General features: G+C 39.9%; 1 protein-coding gene across 1 annotated transcript in view; it reads right to left on the bottom strand.

The window, feature by feature from the left end:
* Window positions 1-18,633, bottom strand: part of lhfpl3 (LHFPL tetraspan subfamily member 3) — a 54,708-nt gene extending 36,075 nt beyond the window's left edge. The window contains exon 1 of the mRNA XM_006780824.3: window positions 17,767-18,633. Coding sequence (XP_006780887.1) covers window positions 17,767-18,202 — 436 coding nt within the window. The 5' untranslated portion in view covers window positions 18,203-18,633. The remainder of the gene's footprint in view (window positions 1-17,766) is intronic.
* Between the last annotated feature and the right edge of the window lie 835 nt (window positions 18,634-19,468).

Below are 19,468 nucleotides of genomic sequence, written 5' to 3'. Positions count from 1 at the left end.
TACAAACAGGGTTTAGGTGGCTAAAACAGCTTGTATGAACTGAGGGTTTTCACCTCACTCACATACAAGATAAACAGGGATTATTTTACTCTGTGAATCAAGCCAAGCTGCTCTGGTAAAAGAAAACATATGAAGCTGGAAATGAGCATTATAAAGAAGACATGCAGAGCTGCGGCTGTTTACAACATTTAATTCTTTTTTCCTCCATTTCATTATGGTATTTTGGCAGCTCTAAGGTAAGAAGGATTTCCTGTTCAAACTCTGCAAACTGGTCTGACTGGAAAGGACTTTTCAATTACTTACAAAGAGGAATCAATAAGGACTGAGTCCAGATGTAATTGATTAAATGGAGTTAGTCCAAAACTTTCAAATTGCTGGGATGGAAGGATTTTTGGAAAACACATTTAAAAGTATCCACTTAATCAAATATAATGAGTTAACGAATCCCGTAAATTATATATTTTTTAAATCTCTTTTCTTAATGAACATAGATAGATCCAGTATTATGATGGCCTTTAAAATGCAGAGCACATTGATATTCACATTTCTGCAGAAGAAATAGTTTATTAAAGTTATTCCGAAGCTTCCCACAAGACTTAAAAGGCGGCCAGGAAAAACAGAGAGGCAGGGTATTTTCTCCTCCTCTGGGATGAGCTTATGCTCCTCGAGATTATCACTTTCCCCTTCTGGGGGATTTGTCACTGATCCCTCGTGCAGTGGGCAGCAGGCAAACTATTTAGTGACTGTCCTTCAGGAATACATAATACAATAGGATAATACAACAGTAGACTGGGAACATTTTCTTTAGCGGGGCGGAAAATAACAATTTTGATGACTACTGCATGCAACACACTTGCACTCTCTTGCATTTCATATATATGCTGGCAATGTCAGACTCAGAGCTGCCAATCACTTGGTTTCCTCTCCTAATGCCATTTAGCGCTCTCATTTCCTTCCATACCCCCCCTGCTGATAGCGCTCCTGCTGCTCCATAACAAGCACCTGATTAGGAGTCTTATTAAGGCCTATATACCTTCAGCACATCCACATCCTGCAGAGACTCCAGGGAAGACCTCGTTATCTCCCCATCAGCTCTGCTGCCACCTTCTCTCCATGTCTGGCAACTGGACACTCTCCAATCATCACCATCGCACCAATTTAAAGGGCAACGCAGCGCCAGCGTAAATGCCAACAGACTTCCAAAATCTGCTTTCTCTGGCCTCGGGAAAAACTTAAGAGAAGCAGGCAGAAAAATGGAATGAAAATAAAACCTACTTCTGACAAACACAGCAGAAATCAAGGCTGTAGCCTACATCTGAGAGATGCTCGTTGCTCATTAGGGATGGTGCTGCCTCATGCAAACAAATTGTGGGTGTAATTAGACATTTGACAGTTTTTAAAAGCAGCGATGCTTAAGAGAAGCCCGCAGCAGTTGTGTGCAACATGAGCATAAATCAGCTGCTTTCTAGTTGGTTTAATGATGAGAAAATGAAGCCTGTGGTGTCTCTGATGCTTGTCATCCCTAAAGCAAAGACACACATTATATATGCACAATACCTAATAACTGACTGGGACTATTAAATCTCTGTACAAGGGGGAATTTTGCAAAATGTAAAGAGAATCACTGAGTGGAAAAGTGCATCCTGTCATCATTTTCACAATTTGTTCAAGAGTTTGAAATTTGGCAGCCAATTATTGAAAAAGGATATATCATGTTGGCTAAATAACTTCTTCTTCACCCACCTGTTTGGCTGCAAACTTTTGTAACACTGAAATGTTTTGGAGGAAAGAGAGACAAAAACAGCCATCACAGATATAAAAGTCCAATACTTCCTCATTTCATGGACAGAAGTATGAGGTTTGGTACAAAAGATAAGGATCACAGTAACACTTTATGCTGTATTCACACCAAATTGTTGGCTTGATTGGACACAACAGGATCATTCCATCTAACATAAACCAAATCTGAAAGCCTGCACCTCATCCCCTCAGATTTGTCTGCTGCACACCTATGATGACAACTTCCCATTCGTTTATGACCCTACCACCTGAAATCTGCAACAGATATTGAGACTCATCAGACCAGGCAACCTTTTTCTAGTACTCTGTTGTCCAAATTATTCTGTGAGCCCATACAACTCGTAACCCCAGTTTCCTGTTCTTGCTGATCTTAACTGCTGTAGTCCATCTGCTTCAAGGTTTGAGGTGTTGTGCGTTCAGAAAATCTTGCATAACTTGGATATTTGTGTTACTGTTGCTTTCCTGCCAGCTCGAAGCAGTCTGGCCTTTCTCCTCCGACTTGGATTTTCTCTCTTTCACACCATTCTCTGTAAACCCTAGAGATATTTGTCTGAGAAAATCCCAGCAGATGGCCAGTTTCTAAAACACTTAGACCAGCCTGACTAACACCAACAACAATACCACCTTCAAACTTACTTAAATCACCGTTTTTCCTCATTCTGATGCTTGGTTTGAACTTCCGCAGCTCATCTTGATCAAGTCTACATGATACGTACCGAACTTAAATGTGTAAATATTTTCAAACTGTATGTGCACGGATCAGACTGTGCACTAAGAATACTATCTGTTGGTACGGTCATCAAAATCTGTAGAAACATCTCTGAGATATAAACAAACAGAAATGAAACCATACTCTATCCCCACCACTCAGTCAAACAACATTAGGCAGTGTTTTCATGCTCGAATCAGTTGGCCTCAGGCCATTATATTATGTTTGTCAGTAAACACGCCATCATCGCTGCTGATTTCTTTGCAAATTTAACCTGAGCACAGGAGTATCCATTTTGCGGAGCATAATTGCAGTCCCAGAGCCTTTTGAAGAAGGGGGTCTTTGGATGTCATTTTCATTCGGCTGGCAGCCCCCGACCGTCTCTCCTGCCTTTCCCCGTCTCAAATAATCTCCATCTCTCTGCTCATTCCACATCCTAACTACTCTGCAATCAAAACTGTCAGTCACACTTAAGGCTCTAAATACCTCATGATTCCCCAATCAGACACACCAGTCTCGCTTTACCTCGAACCGGCTCCAGACGCTGCTGCGACCCCATCTGTCCATCACACGCCGACTCATTTTTGAAAACGTCATCAAATGACAAGTTGTTTATCAACAAGATGCAATGAATGGGAAATGCTTCGACCTTCATGATGTCAGAGTCATGACATTTTCTGACTTTATCTCATTGTCTTTATTTGCTCGATAGCCAGTGTCGGTTGGTGGTGGGTGGATGGATTTCCATGAAATTTAGAAAGACACTGAGGATCCTCGAGCTTTACTTTGGCACCAGCAGCAGTTCAAAGTTTCATTTTCTCTGTGAAATATCTCAGCTTACTAGATGTACCGTAGTATTTTAGCTTTTAAGGTTTATATAAAGATAAAAGTTTGTGAAAGCCTTCTTTTGTCCAGTTCTTTTTGTTTGGATACTCTTTATTCTGTACACATGATGTTCAGAAGTTTGGAGATCGCTTAAACTGACTGATTAAGCTAAAACTAATTGACTTCTGCTGCATAAAATAAATCTGAGTTTAAAGTTCCCTATGTCCCAAGCACACAGCAAACAGAAAACAGAAAACAGAAAACCTTGTGCACTCTACATATAAATATGCAGTTAGGTTTACAGAGATCAGTGCCCTTCTAGTGCGTGCAGGGACCTTGTGGTCACAACAAATTGGAGGTGCAAGGATGAGCAGCACATATGCCCTCTGATGATATTCAGCCATACTGAATTTGACCCTTTCTTACTCAAACATAAAGAGAGCAGAAATAAAACATCATTTGTTTTGGTGATAGTAACACCAGCTGGTTCTTTCTTGAATGTAAGACTTTATATTTATAAAAACGCTGTAACCATTTATAATTGGAGCATTATTTTCTAAAGCTCAGGATCTGATATAGCTGAGATCCAGTTAACTGTGAGAGACAATTTAATATTTGCAAGTGTAAAGGCAGTACTGATCGGCCTGTCAGCCATGAAACTGTTGGGTTTGTGAGCTGCTGACTGTCTGGCTGTGATTTCAGCGTCTTGGGCACAAAGCTCAATCTCACCACTCTCCCAAACCACACACCTCGTAAAACAGCTCACCCTCTATGACACCTTTACATCGCTGTGTTTAGATTTACTCACCGACTGACAGCTCTATTAAGAGCAACGCTGATCATCAGGGCGGGAGCCATTAACACTTCAAGCTTCTTTTTTTTTTTTTTTAATTTGTGGCTTTTGGTTTCATGAAGATATATATATCGCTTAAATTTCTCAGTTATTAAAAAAAAAACTTTTGGCTTTATTTGGTTGTTTTCAGCTGCTTCAACCCAACTAACAAGATTTTACTGGTTTATTTTATTATTAATTATCTCTCATCAATTTAGGCTAGAGTGGATAAAGCCTTAGTCATACAAGCTTAGAGACTGGTCTGCAACCATCTGGCAACCATTGGTCATCGTGAAAAAGACATTTTTCTGTAATTCCTTTGGTCACTTATGTATTGCTAGTGTTGTAGATTGAATGGAAGTGATGGACTTATCTACAAACACTGTCCAGTTTGTCTCTGAGCTGTAGTGAAACTGAAAATTGAGACACATGCTGGAAATAGAGGTTCGCCTTCAAAGTAAAAGCTGTGCCTCAGAGCTGCAGACATGTTTCCGAAGGCACAACTTTTACTTTGAAGGTATTTGTTCAATGTACCAGAAGCACACTACATCATCTGTCAAGCACTCCAGGGGTTTCCTAAAGTAAAGAAACTGGATATTCTTCAATGTCAAATCATCTAAACCCAACAGAGCATCCTTTACATTAAATACAAAACTGAATGCAGAGACACCAACAAACAAGCAGCAACTGAAGTAAAGGCAGTAAAGGCCTCGCAGAGCATCTCAAGAAAGAAAACATCTTCTGATGATGTCCGTAGGCTATATTTGGCAAAGGTTTTTCATCCAAGTATTAAAATTATTAAAATTAGGTAGGCCAATTAAATTTAATCTCTGAAAATGGGTTACTTTAAATGCCTGTAATTCCTGCACAGTTAATCCAAAACTTTTGTTAACCCCCCTGAAATAAAGCTGAAAGCCTGGACTTCAATCACATATTAACTGCCTTATTTAAAACCCACTGTGATGGTGTACAGAGACAGAATTACAAAAACAGTGTCACTTTAACTGTTCGTGTTACAATTTGAACAGTTTACAGTTAAAATTACAGGAGACCGTTTACATCACTGAAGACATTTTTTTTTGCCACCCAGAAAGCAAAATTCAGGGTTAATATCTCAAAATTTCAACCTAATTACTTATATTTTCAAGTTACATTCTCAATTTCGAGTTATTTTTCCAGATGTTTGAGTTAGCACAAGTTAAGAATTTTAGATAATAACCTAAAACTTTGACTTATACATGCCAAAAACTTTTTTTTTTTTCAGTGACAGAAATAAGCTTTTGGATAAAAAACTCCGAAATTATTACCTGACATATAAAAATTGTTAAATAATTGCGTGATTAATAGTTGATATAAATTATGAACTTTTCAAAGTTTTTTAAGCGTGCTGAATAGCTGTTAAACAGATGCGCTGAATGCAGATCTATGTGCTTCAATCATAAACTATATAGTTGTGTTTTTTCCAGGACTAACACTGACTTCATGTTACAACTGATTGTAAAGACTTACAAAGCTTTAAATGGCTTTGCCCCAACCCACAGTATAATGTAGAGATACTAAAACCTCATTCGCTCCTTCAGTACCCCATCACTGCTCTCGCACTGTTGCACCCATAAAAGCGTTGGGGACACAGCCTTCTCTGCTCATGCAACCAAAAACACTTAACCATCTGAGATTACAGAAGAGCTCGGGACACAAGTGAGCACAACATTTTTTCATTCAAATTCAAAGTAAAACAGCACTTTAGTGTATTATTAGAAATGCTTGCTGTTTTAACCTTGAGTTGAAGCCACTGTATAAAAAGCGCTCCACAAACTGAAACGTTTAAACTGAGCCATCGCTGTCCTCTGTGTTTGTATCTCAGTTTTCAAAGTAGGACTATTTTATGTCTGTTAAGGTAACACGTGTGTGAGGCTGTAAACACAGATTTTACAGGTTGATTACTGTCTCTTTAAAATCCTCATCAGATGAAGGAGGCGATCCACTTTCTTAATCCACAGACTCAAAACGGGTCTGTGGTGTGAATCCAAAATCTCTGAGACTTCCAGCTGACTTGGCAGCCTTTTAATTCGGTTGATACACACTGCGGCACTGTTTCTCTTTCACTTTATGCTTCTTTGGCATTTTTTTTGGTACTCTAGCCGCCAACCGTCCAACCGCTGTGACCTCTCTGAGCTTAAAAATGAAGTGTTTTCCGTTCCAGGCAGCACCTCTAGGGCAGGCGGGCGGGGAGGAACAGCTGAGCACTTTAGAGGGGGTAGAGGAGAAGACGGCAGAGCAGAGGGTTTCATCTAAACACCTTCAGGTGAAAGCCTCACTCACTCCTTTCTGCTAATGGACTCTTCCCTCTGTGTGCGCGCGCGTTTTCACATGTGGTCATGTTACATCACTTTAAAGCCTCTCAGACTCTTCCAGTAATTCATTATATGGATGAGAGGATAAAGATTGAGCTGTCATTAGTGTCATTAGCACTCGGGTTTATTTTGGAGTGCACATGCACACATGCACAGATTAAACTAAGGGGTTATACCTTCTCCAGAGAATAAATAAACAGAACAATAAAATTAGAGTGATTGATCTGATGGCACTTTTTTGGTGCTAAAATTAGCCACAAGTAGCTGCCTTTGACCATTTTCACATCTGAAGATTGTCCTGAAGATTTTTTCCTCCACTGCCTTCCCGTTTTAACAGTCTCGTCTTTTTTAAATGCCCCAACAACATGCACTTTGAAAAGCAGTGTAGGCGTATAAATCTGTGCTGAAACGGATAGTGTGCAAAAAACAAAAAGCAAAAAAAAGTAAAAAAGAAAAAGAAAAATCAAATGTAGAAGTTTCTAAAAATGTAAACATCGCCTTGGGTTGTATGTGGGTTGTGCAATTTTTGCAGCAAATATAAATGTACTTTCGTCCCAGTTGTAAGGCAAACAACAGAATAACATTTTCCATAAATTAATATGGAAATATGGAAATGTGCCGAGCGGCACAAAGGATTCACACACAGGACACAAGACGAGTAAATCCTTGAAGTGTTCAGCGAAAAATGGAAATTTGAACATCTACAATATGCAAAACCAACCATTTTATGCTCATCTTTGGACCTACAAACAAAGAAATACACAGCTCATGTGCAATACTCAATAATGTCAGAAATGGACATTGCATTTTTGCATATTTGGATTTACTTTTCTGATGCTTTCAATTATCTGTGCCACCAACTGACCACAAGACACAGATGTGTTTGTGCATACAAGTGCACAGTTAATTGATAATACATATTTTAATTTAGCACTTTGCTACTGAAAGGAGAACAGTTACTGAGGCAGTTGTATGTACCGACATATCACATGCAAAAGTTACGTCTGCGTGATTTCCTGTTAATATTTTAGAGGCAAAATGTGAAGTTAACATGAAGCTTTTATGAGAGAAGTGTGGTAAATTATTTTTAACTACAATATCTGATTAATTTCAAGGGAGTTGTTACATTTCATGCATGTAAACAAAAACATCTCTGTAGAGATTTTTTAAACTTAATGTAATATTTGTTAAAAACCAATTTATTACAGAAAATTCAAGATTTGAAAATGGAGTTTTTATTTATTATTATTGTTATTATTGTTATTATTATTGCTATTTAATGGAGTGTTTATTGAGGTAAGTCAATATTAATTTTCATGCATGAGTTTGTATCACATTTGCTACATCAGGCTTGTTCTTTAATTTATTGCTTAAAAACGTATTGTGTAATTTATTTTGTTTTTTTAGAAGTTTAAAAAAATCACAAAAACTCATGTATCAAATATGATACACTTGGCTTTACGGGGCTAAGGAACTTGTATCAAATCTCGTAAGGACCTTGAACTGGGGCTGACCCAGAACCAGTTGGACAGATCAGCTGATTGGTGGAGGTCTGGGCACCTCTGCTTAGACTGCTGCTCAAGAAGGCATATGAGAATTAAAGGTTTAGATTAGAAAATAAACAATGAGGTACAATGACTCTAATTGGATTATTATAACACATGGACAGGAATCACACAAGTGGCATTTTAATCGATAGATTTCATCTTCCAGACGTTTCCTGGATCTTTTCTCATTATCTGGCCTCCTCCTGTCTAACCGCCTATCTTTGCCTCTCCTTTCCTAAACACAATGTGACAGTGATAAGCAGTACGGCCCAGTTCCACTTGACATCTTTCTGAGGAGGTGTAAATTTGAATGCCACGCAGCACAGCGAGCATTCACATAATAATATCAGTCAGTCAGGAGCTGTATCAAACTGTTATCATGCATGAAACACAAGGCAACCAGAGCATCCACGACTCACACTGAGTCTCTCTGTCACTCACGCTAACACGTAACTGAAGAGCCATCAAAAAGGCCACGCGTGTAGTGGCAGCTGTGTCCTGTTACAGTGCTGCTTCCTGTTGTTCTGGAAAGCAACATTTGGATCAATAAACCTTCAGCTACCAAATGGACCTTTTATTGCTACCTCTGAATGCCAGCTCCACTCTCTAGAGGACCACTTAGTACGCAGAGAGCACCATGAGGAGAGCCACTTACTGCACAGGGAGCTGCTGGTCAGGCAACCAGGAAATGGATGCTGGGTTGGAAATGCTTCAGCAGCACTTTGAGTAACCCACCTCTGATTCTATGGATTTTTATGGACTTATAGTCACAGAAAAGCAAGCAGCTGCTCATGCCAAAGGCAGTGTTCATGTATGCGCATTTGTGTGGGATCCAGATGGCCATCAGAGCTCTGGAGCCCATCCAGGTTATTGAGCATCGATGTGCATCGTCTTGTCAAGAGCTGTGTGCCTGCTGCTCCGCACTGAGCATGCTCACCTCAGCCTGCTTGCATCATCGGTGCCAGTTTATAATAAGGCATGCGTTTAAAAGTTTATAAGTTGTAACTAATGGATTTATTAATGGCAACTAAAGTGGCAGTTTACAATCTCTTTAATTCCTCTGAAACACAAAGTATGAAGTGAGCAAAAAAACAGCAGATGGGCGACAAATTACCAGAGAAAACAAGTCTCTTAATGATGTGTTGGGATCACGCAGACATCCAGTACAATACTCACAGAGCCTGTCGCTGTATGTGACGTCCAGAGGACACTTTCTGCTCTGATAATTAATGATAATTCTTATATATTTTGTCATCATCACCATCGCTCTGATCCACAAACCATCAGACCCCTTTGGCTCCTCCTAGAGATGGAGAGGCCACAGGAGAGTGAACCTATGTGGCTATTTTGGGCTGAACAAGGCTCCAAAGGCTTACACCAGGACACAACCACTTGCCAACAAGCCCTTCCCCTAGGCCTGTCTGTAAGGTGGAGCCCAGGTAACCTTTTCAGGGTGAGGCTGAGGCTCACCCAAGATAATTTGCTAAGAGCAGTATAGTTCCTGGGATCACTCACGAATAAAAATCTCTTCAGCGTGAGGAGGTCTGCAGTTGTAGTGACGCTGTGCTGGTTTGTTGTGGTAAAGAGAGAGCTTAGTGTGTCTACATTACTACCCTCAGCGATGGCCATGAACTGTGTCTACCAACAAATTTAGTCTGCAGTCATAAATTTAAGTAAATCAAATATATGACTCCATAAAGTGTCCAGTAAAGAGACCCTGCTGGTTTTTTTTTAAAATCCAAAGACGTGAGAAGAGCTCATATAGCGTAAAAGACTAAATAAACTGGCAGATTACTGGTATTCATCAGTTGCGCAGCATTGATTTTGTACTAAATTTGGGCTAAATACTCAAATATATTGTGTTGAAGAGCTGAAAAGCTTCTTAAAAAGAGTTATTTTTCATTGTGAAAATGTTTTTATTTTCTCAGCACAAAGATGGGAATAAATAATGTAGGAAACATAAGACGTAATTGGAAAAAGAGCCAATCGTCACCTTTATTAATGTGTTTTTATTATAAACAGCCTGTCACGCACCATAAGCCAAAATTACACCACTTAGAAAGTAAATCTCCATCATCAAAACAGTCCCATCTTTGACCTCTTTGACCTTTAAACTGTGATTTTTTTTAATCTAGTCGCAGAAGAGAGAAAATGGAGGACCCGATTAACTACTGTACAAAGAAATGCAAAAGATGACCATCAAAGCTGTGTTCTGTTTCATATATTAAAAAAAAGGATATTTCATCATTAAAGAGATCATCATTATTCCTGGCATATCTTTCAGAAATCTTGATGCACCAGAAGCCAATACTCATCAAACGTTCAAGAGATCCCATTATTGGAAAGAAGCCTCTTGTCAGCCTATCACAGCAGCCTCAGACCACCTGAAATGGCATCTGACAGGGAACATATGTATTTTTTTACAATCCTGGTGGGATCAGACAGAGGAAGCTCCTCGAGATTGTGTATCCAAGCTGCCAAGAGATCTTTTAGTGGCTGGTCCCACATATGGACTTGTTGGGACTTGAAAATGACATTGAGGAGGAAAGGTGAGAGAAGTGTTGATTCACTCCATTCAGATGTCTGTATGGAGGTGTTCAGATCAGATGAGTACCAGCGATCATGGTTTAAGGTCCTTGTATAGGATTTGCTGAGTTTTGGTTTCATTTTGTCTTGAGTTTCTCTTTTTTTTCTTATCGTTATTACATTCTGTCTACATGTTAGCTGCCTCTTGCTCGTTATTTCTATTTAATGACGTTGCCTACATTCTGATTTCTTCATTGTTTTTGCTGATTCTTTGCAGTTGTGCCTACCCCACCTTACTTGTCTCCTCCTGTGCTTTATTTCTGCCTTCTGTCTATATATGTATGTTTTGTGTATGTATGTATTTGTATACATAAAGTCTTGTCTTTACTGTTGTTGGATCATCCACTCATTCTCTGTGACTTCTTTTTGTGTGGTTTCCTGTTTTATTTTACTTTCTAGGACTCAGTATATTTTTTGGACCAAATTCATCATAACCAGGATATCTTTCCATTATTTAGCTTCATTTAATGAGCATCAGGAATCGCACTAAGAGCTTGGTAAGTCAATCCAGGGTTTATCAGTTTAGCTACAAGCACTTTCACAGGAAGGGGCATGAGTTTGAAGCTTCTGACCAATCACAAGCATGGACATGTCTACTGGAAAACCAGCGGTGTGGGTGTGTACAACAGGGAAAAAAAGCATTGTTCTGGAGTTCAGTAATCAAAGGATTGTATGAGTGTGTGTGCTTCAAGTGCTTTGGTCAGCAGGACATTAATAAAGACCCGCTACATTAATTAAGTCTACCCTATTTGAAGCTTTTCCTTTCTGTCTTTGTGTCAAGTCTGTGTTTCTGTTCTTGTGTTACTTCCTGTTTTATTTTGATTTCCCCTCGTCCCGTGCATTATGTTCAGTTTTGCTTCTTTGTCATAAGTTAGATTCTGTTCAGCTGTTTTCTCCAGGCGTCTCCCCTCTGACCTCATCTCCTCTTGTGTATTTAAACTCTCTGCTTTTGTTCTCTGCTTTGTTGTGTCCTCTCTCATGGCTGTGTCCTTTGTGTGTTTCTCCAAAAGTGTTATAGCTTCAGATTATTTGTAACACGCTTGTTTTTCTTTGTTATTTATCAGCAATAAAGTCGTTTTTGAGTTTTATATCTCTTGTTTCCGAGTCCCGCGTGTGGGTTCAAACTCCTGCCTGCCATACAACAAGCCGTCATGCTCTGTCATTAAGACATGTTAGGATTATTATTTATTAATGTTTACAGATCAATAAATTCTTATTTTAAAAAAACAGACGAAGAAGAAATCTACATCTACATTTCTTACTGAATCTTATCAGTGAAAGACAAAGACTCCAAACCCTCCTGCTACCTGAGAGATCTTCCAGGAATGGTGATTTTTCAGAGAACTCAAAAATAAAAAGATTCTTCGCCGTCAGAAAATATGAAGCAATAATTCCGATTAAAATGCAACTGACATATATAAAAATACAGGTTTATTTAGTAAAATAATCAGTGGTTAAGGAACTGTGCTTATAAGATTACATTAAATTTAGCATTTTACATACTACTATTTTACATACGTAACAAAAAAAGTTTAAGAAATTGTCAGCATGGAAATGGCTTCCCGGGACATTAGCGCGTCCCTACTATTTGCCTTACGGTGCGACAACAATGTAACTGACTTGGTGAACTTAGAAGATTGCGAAACTCTTTTCTGACATTTTACGATCAGTCATTAGCCATGAAAATAATCATTAGCGAGCGCAAAAACTCTCTGTTCTCCTGACTTGGTGGGAAACCCGAGGAAGGCCGACGTGGCTCAGAGGAATAAGAAGCAGCTTTGATCTGTGAGTAAAACACCACAAAGATACTAACTGCTCCTCATTAGGAATGGCTCGTGATTGAGCTCATCATTGTGCTTTGTCTCCGAGATAATCCAACTCACAGCTGCTAGAGCTTCGGGGATTTTTAGATGAAAAGGGAACATTGTGCTGGGAGTAGGCCAACAGCTGGCCAGTGGTTCTGCTAACCTCTGCCACTTATAAATGATTAGGTATTTATTGTTTGGCCAGGTGGCCAGCAGACTTGAACCCCAAATGTGTGAGCATATTCTGTAGGCAGAAAGCAGGAGTGCAGTTTAATGTGATTGTTATTGGTTTTGACATTTAATTCCCATTGGAGAACAAGCAGTGTTTTGCTGCAAGCATTTATAAAGGTGCACGATGCGATGCTGGCAGATTATTTATATACACAAACGTTCCTGAGCCAGAGACTCGGCGCAGAATCGCTGTCTTTATCAGTCATTACTTATCATATGTTTCGCTGCGGGGGTGTAAATTTGTGCAGCGCCGTTCATTTTCTCAAGAAATGAAATCAAATCTCTTATTTCTGGATCAAATTAAAGCTCAATGAGTCATGTAGCTGCTTCTTTCTTCCACCGCTCATTCTAGTCAATGTTGAGTCAAGGTCAAGTGAAAGACAAATGGAAGATATCGGCTATATTCTTCTTTTTTGTTCCCAGTTGGGACTGTTGACCTTAGACCAATCTTTATGAGAATACAAATGAGCTTCCATACGTCCATCTGACTTATTTAGATAGATTTATGTTTGCATTTTTACACAAAAATCACAAGCTGAGGCAAACAAATATCAAAAGACTTTAAAAGGGAGCTCCTTCTATCCTGCACATCAAAGCCGGTTTATAGGTTTATTGGAGAACTTGTTCTATATGTGGTGAAAATATTGTATCCAAAGTGGATAAATTAAAAACTGTCAGCTGAGGACAAAGGCTACAAGCTTGAAAATGAACCCAAAAAGAGAAGCAGGTTTAGTGGACCCCTGCAGATGTTTCTCGTCTGCTCGAGGCTACACTTGCCTAAACTGTCAGAGGTTGACTCATGATGTGACTGATTAACAGGGTGAGTGTTGTGGTGCACCAGATTGAGGATCTGTGCTTGTGTTTTAATTCTATTATTTAGTCACAGGTGAAGAGGTGGGGTTGGCATTAGGTGTGGGCAGAGTCTCCTATGTGGTTGTCCTTTTCTAACCTGTCCTGGATTCAGTCATCATGTGTGGGTATTTAAGGGCCGGAGGTTGCCTCAGTTCCTTGTCAGATTGCAAAATAGAGCTTGCGACAACCCTGTTACCGGTGATTAGTGATCCTATTAACCTGTTAACCCTGGTCCCTCTTCTGTTTTCAGTTACCTGTCACATGCCCTAGTGAATCATCTGTTATCTTGGCCGAGGATGTTTGGAATGTAGACTGGAGCATAAGAGAATGGAACCACCAACCTTCTAATTAGTAGAGGACCTGCTCTACCTTCTGAGCTATAGTCACCCAAACTGAGGTATTATTAACGCTGTCTCTCTTTACTTTTTCACCAACTTATAAATAAACACTTGAAAGGCATAAACTCCTCCCTGAGTCTGCTTTCTGGGTCTGTGACAATCCTTAGATGAATATGAAATAAGATCAACTAATGTGAGACTTCAGCAATATTCAGCACTAAAATTATTGCAAGCCACACTGTGTGACATGGATCTAGTAAACTTGGTTAAAAGATCAGGTAAAATCACAGTACCCGGTGAACTGTGGTCTAGAACAGGATTTATGGTCCTGTGTTATTACCCATTTACTTAGCTTGTTAGCTTTTGAGGTACTGCAGCCATGAAACTGCTAACTTATTCCCCATTTTGGAAGTATGATAATCCAGGGTCATGTGAATGGGGCATTGGTGACACACAGGTCTAGAAAACTGGTCCACAACCATCTGGAAACTGGATTTTTCACTAGAAAAAAATGTGTATCGTGCGAGTGGTTGTTCAAAACCTCCTTTCGATTGCTTTGATCGCTAGCATATTGGTGCAGTTGTTGGTAGTTTTCATGGACTAATGGAAGTTGTCTGCAAAGTGTGACACAAAACAAAAGAGTTCTCTGTTTGAGGTTTGCGTCACACTTTTCCAAATTTTACAGCCCCTCGGTTAGTATTTAGCAAGTCAGCGTCCTCCATGCATACAACAGGCAATCTGCTAGTGACCAAATCAATCACAAGGAGGTTTGTGGTGCAGCACTCTGTTTCTGGCAACGAGCGGCCCCCAGAAACCCAACCAGTCAGGGTATGCACATTTCTCCCTGACGTTCGGCGGTTGTGTAGCATCCATTATGGTGGACAAATCTCAAGCAATATGGACATGACGTTATTCAAGAAACCTTCAACCAACAGAGCCTAAGGAGATGCACTTTATTTGCATTTCTCCAAAAACCCAAAAGCACGAACCTAATCTCAAAGATTCCAGGTTCACATAGACCAGTTGAAAAGTTGGTGACAGGAAAGTTTATCACAAAGAGGAAAATGTAGATAAAAAGCATGCATGCAGTGGAAAGCTTTAATTGCTTTTAATGAAGAAGTTCGCTGTAGAGGACTGCTGTCTTTTCCACAGCAGAGGTTAACATAGTAGACCAGCAAACATGAACAGCAGTAGCCCACATTACCAGTGGTTCAACATACTTTTAGCACCGCTCAAAGGTGACAGTACACAGCTGTAGACACGAGCCTGTAAAGCTCAGTGTATAGCGCCTACAGACTACCACTCTAGAAGCTCAGTTTACACAGCTCTTATACCTCTGCTGTTTCTTTCGATGCTGTCCTTGGTGAATGTTCATTTCAAAAATACACTGCAGCCCTGAACTTTTCCAGACATCCTAGCTGAGGTTCGCATAAGAATGCAAATGTCCAGAAGCAGTCAGATTGGACATTCGCCAGTGTTTAATCTGCCAACTCCCTAGTACAATGTCAGAGAAACGTTCTTCTTAAGAAGAACTCAGTAAATCATCTTAAATGCTTTCAGAAAATGAACAAGGTAGGAATAGACCATCTATTTCCTTAGCTGCTTATTCAGCTAAGCGCCATGGGGTAGCTAGACAGGTCACCAGTCACAGGCCCATCACACAGAAAACAATAGAATCACCAATTAACCTTAGAAGTATGCATTTGGACTGAGGGAGGAAGCTGCAGTCCAAAGACATGCTGCCCTCTGATAAACCCACACATTTAAAATTGTCCAAACTAAAATGGACTTTCAGTAAGCGCTTCATTACTTGGCCACAATGCTGCTAACAGATGTATTACAGCACATCTGGGCTCTTTGTCCATGAATTTGGGCCAACACTGTAAAAACCTGGGTGTCATATCTTGACAGCCACCTCAATTGGAATATGAATATCAGTTCAGTTGTCCAGTCATGTTCTGTTTTCTCTTGTAGACCGTTATTAAGTCCTTATACACAAAAACATCTACACAAAACTACAGCTTGTCCAAAATGCAGCAGCCAGAGAGCACATCAGTCATGTTTTAGCTTCTCTTCAGTAGTTACCTTTTCATTTGATGATTGATTTTAAGATTTGATTGATGGGTTTTAATGCCCACTGTGGGCTCACAAACTAAGTGTATCTCAGATCTTCTGACACCTTATATGGAAGGATACAGCCTGAGATACTCAGCCAGGGTTCTGCCAGCAGTATCCCAACAATGTTAATTTGTAAATGTGTTTTAAAAGGTGTCATATAAATAAAATCTCTTACTGTTATCACAAATCAGTGTCAGCAAGCTGTGAACAAATCATAAGATAATTATAGTAATAACGCTTGATTCTTGCTTTATTGTCTCTTGGCCTAAAGTTGGCATGGGAGGGAAAAATGGCCACGGGGTACATGCTTCACTGGAGTAAATGTTTCTCATTCACATGTATATGAAAAATACTTTATTTTAAAACACTTGGTATGTGTGCAGTATTTTTGCACCGGGTGTCGGAGGTGGTGTTTGTATGTAGGATGGTAAATGGAGTGGTACTTATAGAGTGTCTTTCTACTCTCTACTACACTCTGCTACATGTCTCATCCTTCACTCTAAGCGCTTTCTAACATTCATACACACGGATGTATCAGGGTTCAGTATCTTGCCCAAGGATACGTCTACATGCGGGCTGGAAGAGTCAGGGATTGAGTCACCAACATACCCTCTGAGCCACAGCTGTATCCTGCTTGTATTCTATTGTGACTTTAATAAGGACTCTTGGGAGATATAAATCTAAAGGGGATCCAAATAAACAGAAAACAGAAAAACAATAAAATGTAGAGAAAACACATCTGTGATAAATGAAAGGGGTAAAATAAGAAACGATTTCACTATTAAACTCTCTGCTCCTGTATGTACAGAAATAGTTTGTTTTGGATGGAACTCTCTGCAAAGAGGAGAAGAACTAAAAAATAATTAAAGGCGGGAGGAAACAGCTCACTCAGTACTATACATCATTACATTTCTTTGTGTGAGTTTTTGTTTTCTTATTATTTAACATCCTGGCTGGGATTGAAAATAAAACCTTCCCAGTGTCATTAAATGAGCAAAAGAAAAATTTGCATTTTCCAGTTTATGTTTAAGCACACCACAGGAAACACTGAGAAGTTATAAAATCAACGATATATTGAATTGAAGTGGAAGAAACTAGGAAGATATAAGCTTTTATTAAGATCTTCCATCTGTATTTTTGTACTTAAAATCGCTGTCTGTGTATGAAGAGAGTTCATTCACAGCTTCAGGTTCAGGGGGAATGAGTTCTATGAAAGCAAAATGGAAATATTAGCATGCCTTCATTATTTCATTCTTGAGGGTTTAGTACAATGTTTGGAGCTGAAGATTTAGTCTCCTCAAGGCCGTTGCCAGCCCACCTACACCACAGACAGTTATATAATGCTTTACAAGGGCTTTGTTAAACAGAGAGAGTCTCTGACAAAAGGTCTCATCAGACAAAATCTACTCAATTTGGGCTCAGTGGCTTAACCTGTTGCACATTGTGATCTTTTTTTTTTCTTTCTGTTTTACAGTTCAGGGTAAACTAATTTACATCTGTAATTTGATGTAAACTACATGTTTTTACTGTTGTTTTTGAAGTGAAAAAGCACTCCAACCTCTGAATTTGTTGGTGCCTTAAAACAATGTACAGATGTTTTGTGCCAAAAACTATACAAGTCCACACCCTGACTGGGAGATGAGGGTAAAATCTGTGCCTTTAAACAGTTTTAGGTTATAACGTTTTGCTCACTGGACTCTTCTCACTCACCCCCAGAGCTCCCCTACAAGCCATCTTTCCAAACTTCCACCTGTAGTCATGCCTCTTACCTGCAGCCAGCTGCATCCAGCCGCAGATCTTGTACACGGTGCCGGTGCTACAGAAGAAGAAGAGCGCGAAGCAGGTGATGCAGGTGAGCACCAGCGCCATGGACATGCCGATGAAGAAGGAGGCAGCTTTGAACGCACCGGAGGGGATGCTGCTGAACTCGGTGAAGCTGCCCTGACAGGTCAAGTCCCGGGACAGCCCGTTTCCAATGCAGTAGTGAAACAGACCGAAGTAGCCCGCCTGCGGCGTATCCACGCCATCCCCGATCCAGTACGGCTGGATGAAGCACACCACGTTGACGATGGCGAAGAGGATGGTGAAGATGGCCCATAGGACGCCGATGGCGCGGGAGTTGCGCACGTAGTTGGTCTGGTAGATCTTGGCAGCCTCGGATGCGGGGAGCATGGTGGTGGTCGTGCTGGGGGCCCCGGGGACCATAATGTGAGGGTGGTCTGCGCGGTCCTCGGGATCTATCAACCTCCTCAGCAAACTAACATCTGCCTCATCTGACCACAATATCCCGCACAACTTCTCACTGTCGCTGCTCGCGGATTTTTTTCCCTCCTGTCTGTTCAGTCACAGTTATCACAGCATCACTACGCTCTCATCCGTGGCAAGGTCGGGGTTTGATTTCTTTTTGCTTTTCACTCATTAGTCGGCAGAATCAAGACATGCGCTCCAGGGAGAAAAAAAGACGAGCTCTGGAAATCCAAAATTTAGGAGATTTCTTCCATATTTGCCTTCATGTGTAGGTTATGTTAAAATGTCTCTGCCTGAATCGTATCCGCTGTTCCGATAAACCGTCTCAGCTGTGTGCACGGCTCTCCCTGAAATGGTCAGCCCGTTCTCGACGCCGACAGACCGACAGCGCAGCTGAGCTTCTATTGAATTAGAGTTGGAGGATAGCCTCGGATATTACAGGGCCAACCCACATCCCTTAATCCCACTCTGACGTACAGTCACCCGCGAAATCTTAAACAGACACTGATTTTTTTTTTTTTCTTTTAGAGCGAAGCGATTTTTACGCCTGATCACTGAGACAATAATTGTATGGAAATTAGTGGATATAAACGCATCTGCTATTCAAATATTGATAATCAAATGCCAAGATGCAGGGTCTTTTCTCTAATGTTTTACCTAGACTGTGTACATTCTTTAAACTGTAGCCCGTTTTCTGGTCTGTGATATTAAGCTTTTTGAACACAAAGACTAGATCAGTAGGCTACAACAACGATTTATTATATGTATTTCTTGCAACTGGCAAAAATAAATAAATAACAAGAAAAATAATAATGATAATCTCACGTCAAGAACGAAACGTGCAGAATATTACGTCTTTTTCATCATTATTTTGCTAAAAATATTATATTATAATATTACATTAAGCATTACATTGATATATAAAATGATTTTTTTTGTATTCCATATGGATGGATGAGTGGATAAGAATGTAGCTGAAGATTATATATCTGAGTGAGTGATTAGCTAGAGAGAAAGAAATAACATTAAAAAAAAAGCATCAAATTGACATAATATATACTTTTAATATCATAATGCGGATATACCTTCTTCTGTTTTGGTTATGTCGTGCAATGTACCAGATTACATCAGATGTTACCCATAGATTACTAGAATGTATGTTTATAAGTGTGTGAAAGCACAATTAAATATGTTGCAGTATGTAATTCTTGCTTTGATCCACGT

The sequence above is a fragment of the Neolamprologus brichardi genome, chromosome 17, assembly GCF_056152115.1.
Source record: "Neolamprologus brichardi isolate AB-2024 chromosome 17, ASM5615211v1, whole genome shotgun sequence".
NCBI lineage: Eukaryota > Metazoa > Chordata > Actinopteri > Cichliformes > Cichlidae > Neolamprologus > Neolamprologus brichardi.
Note: the sequence above shows the minus strand (reverse complement) of the source record. Positions and strands in the feature narration are given on the sequence as shown.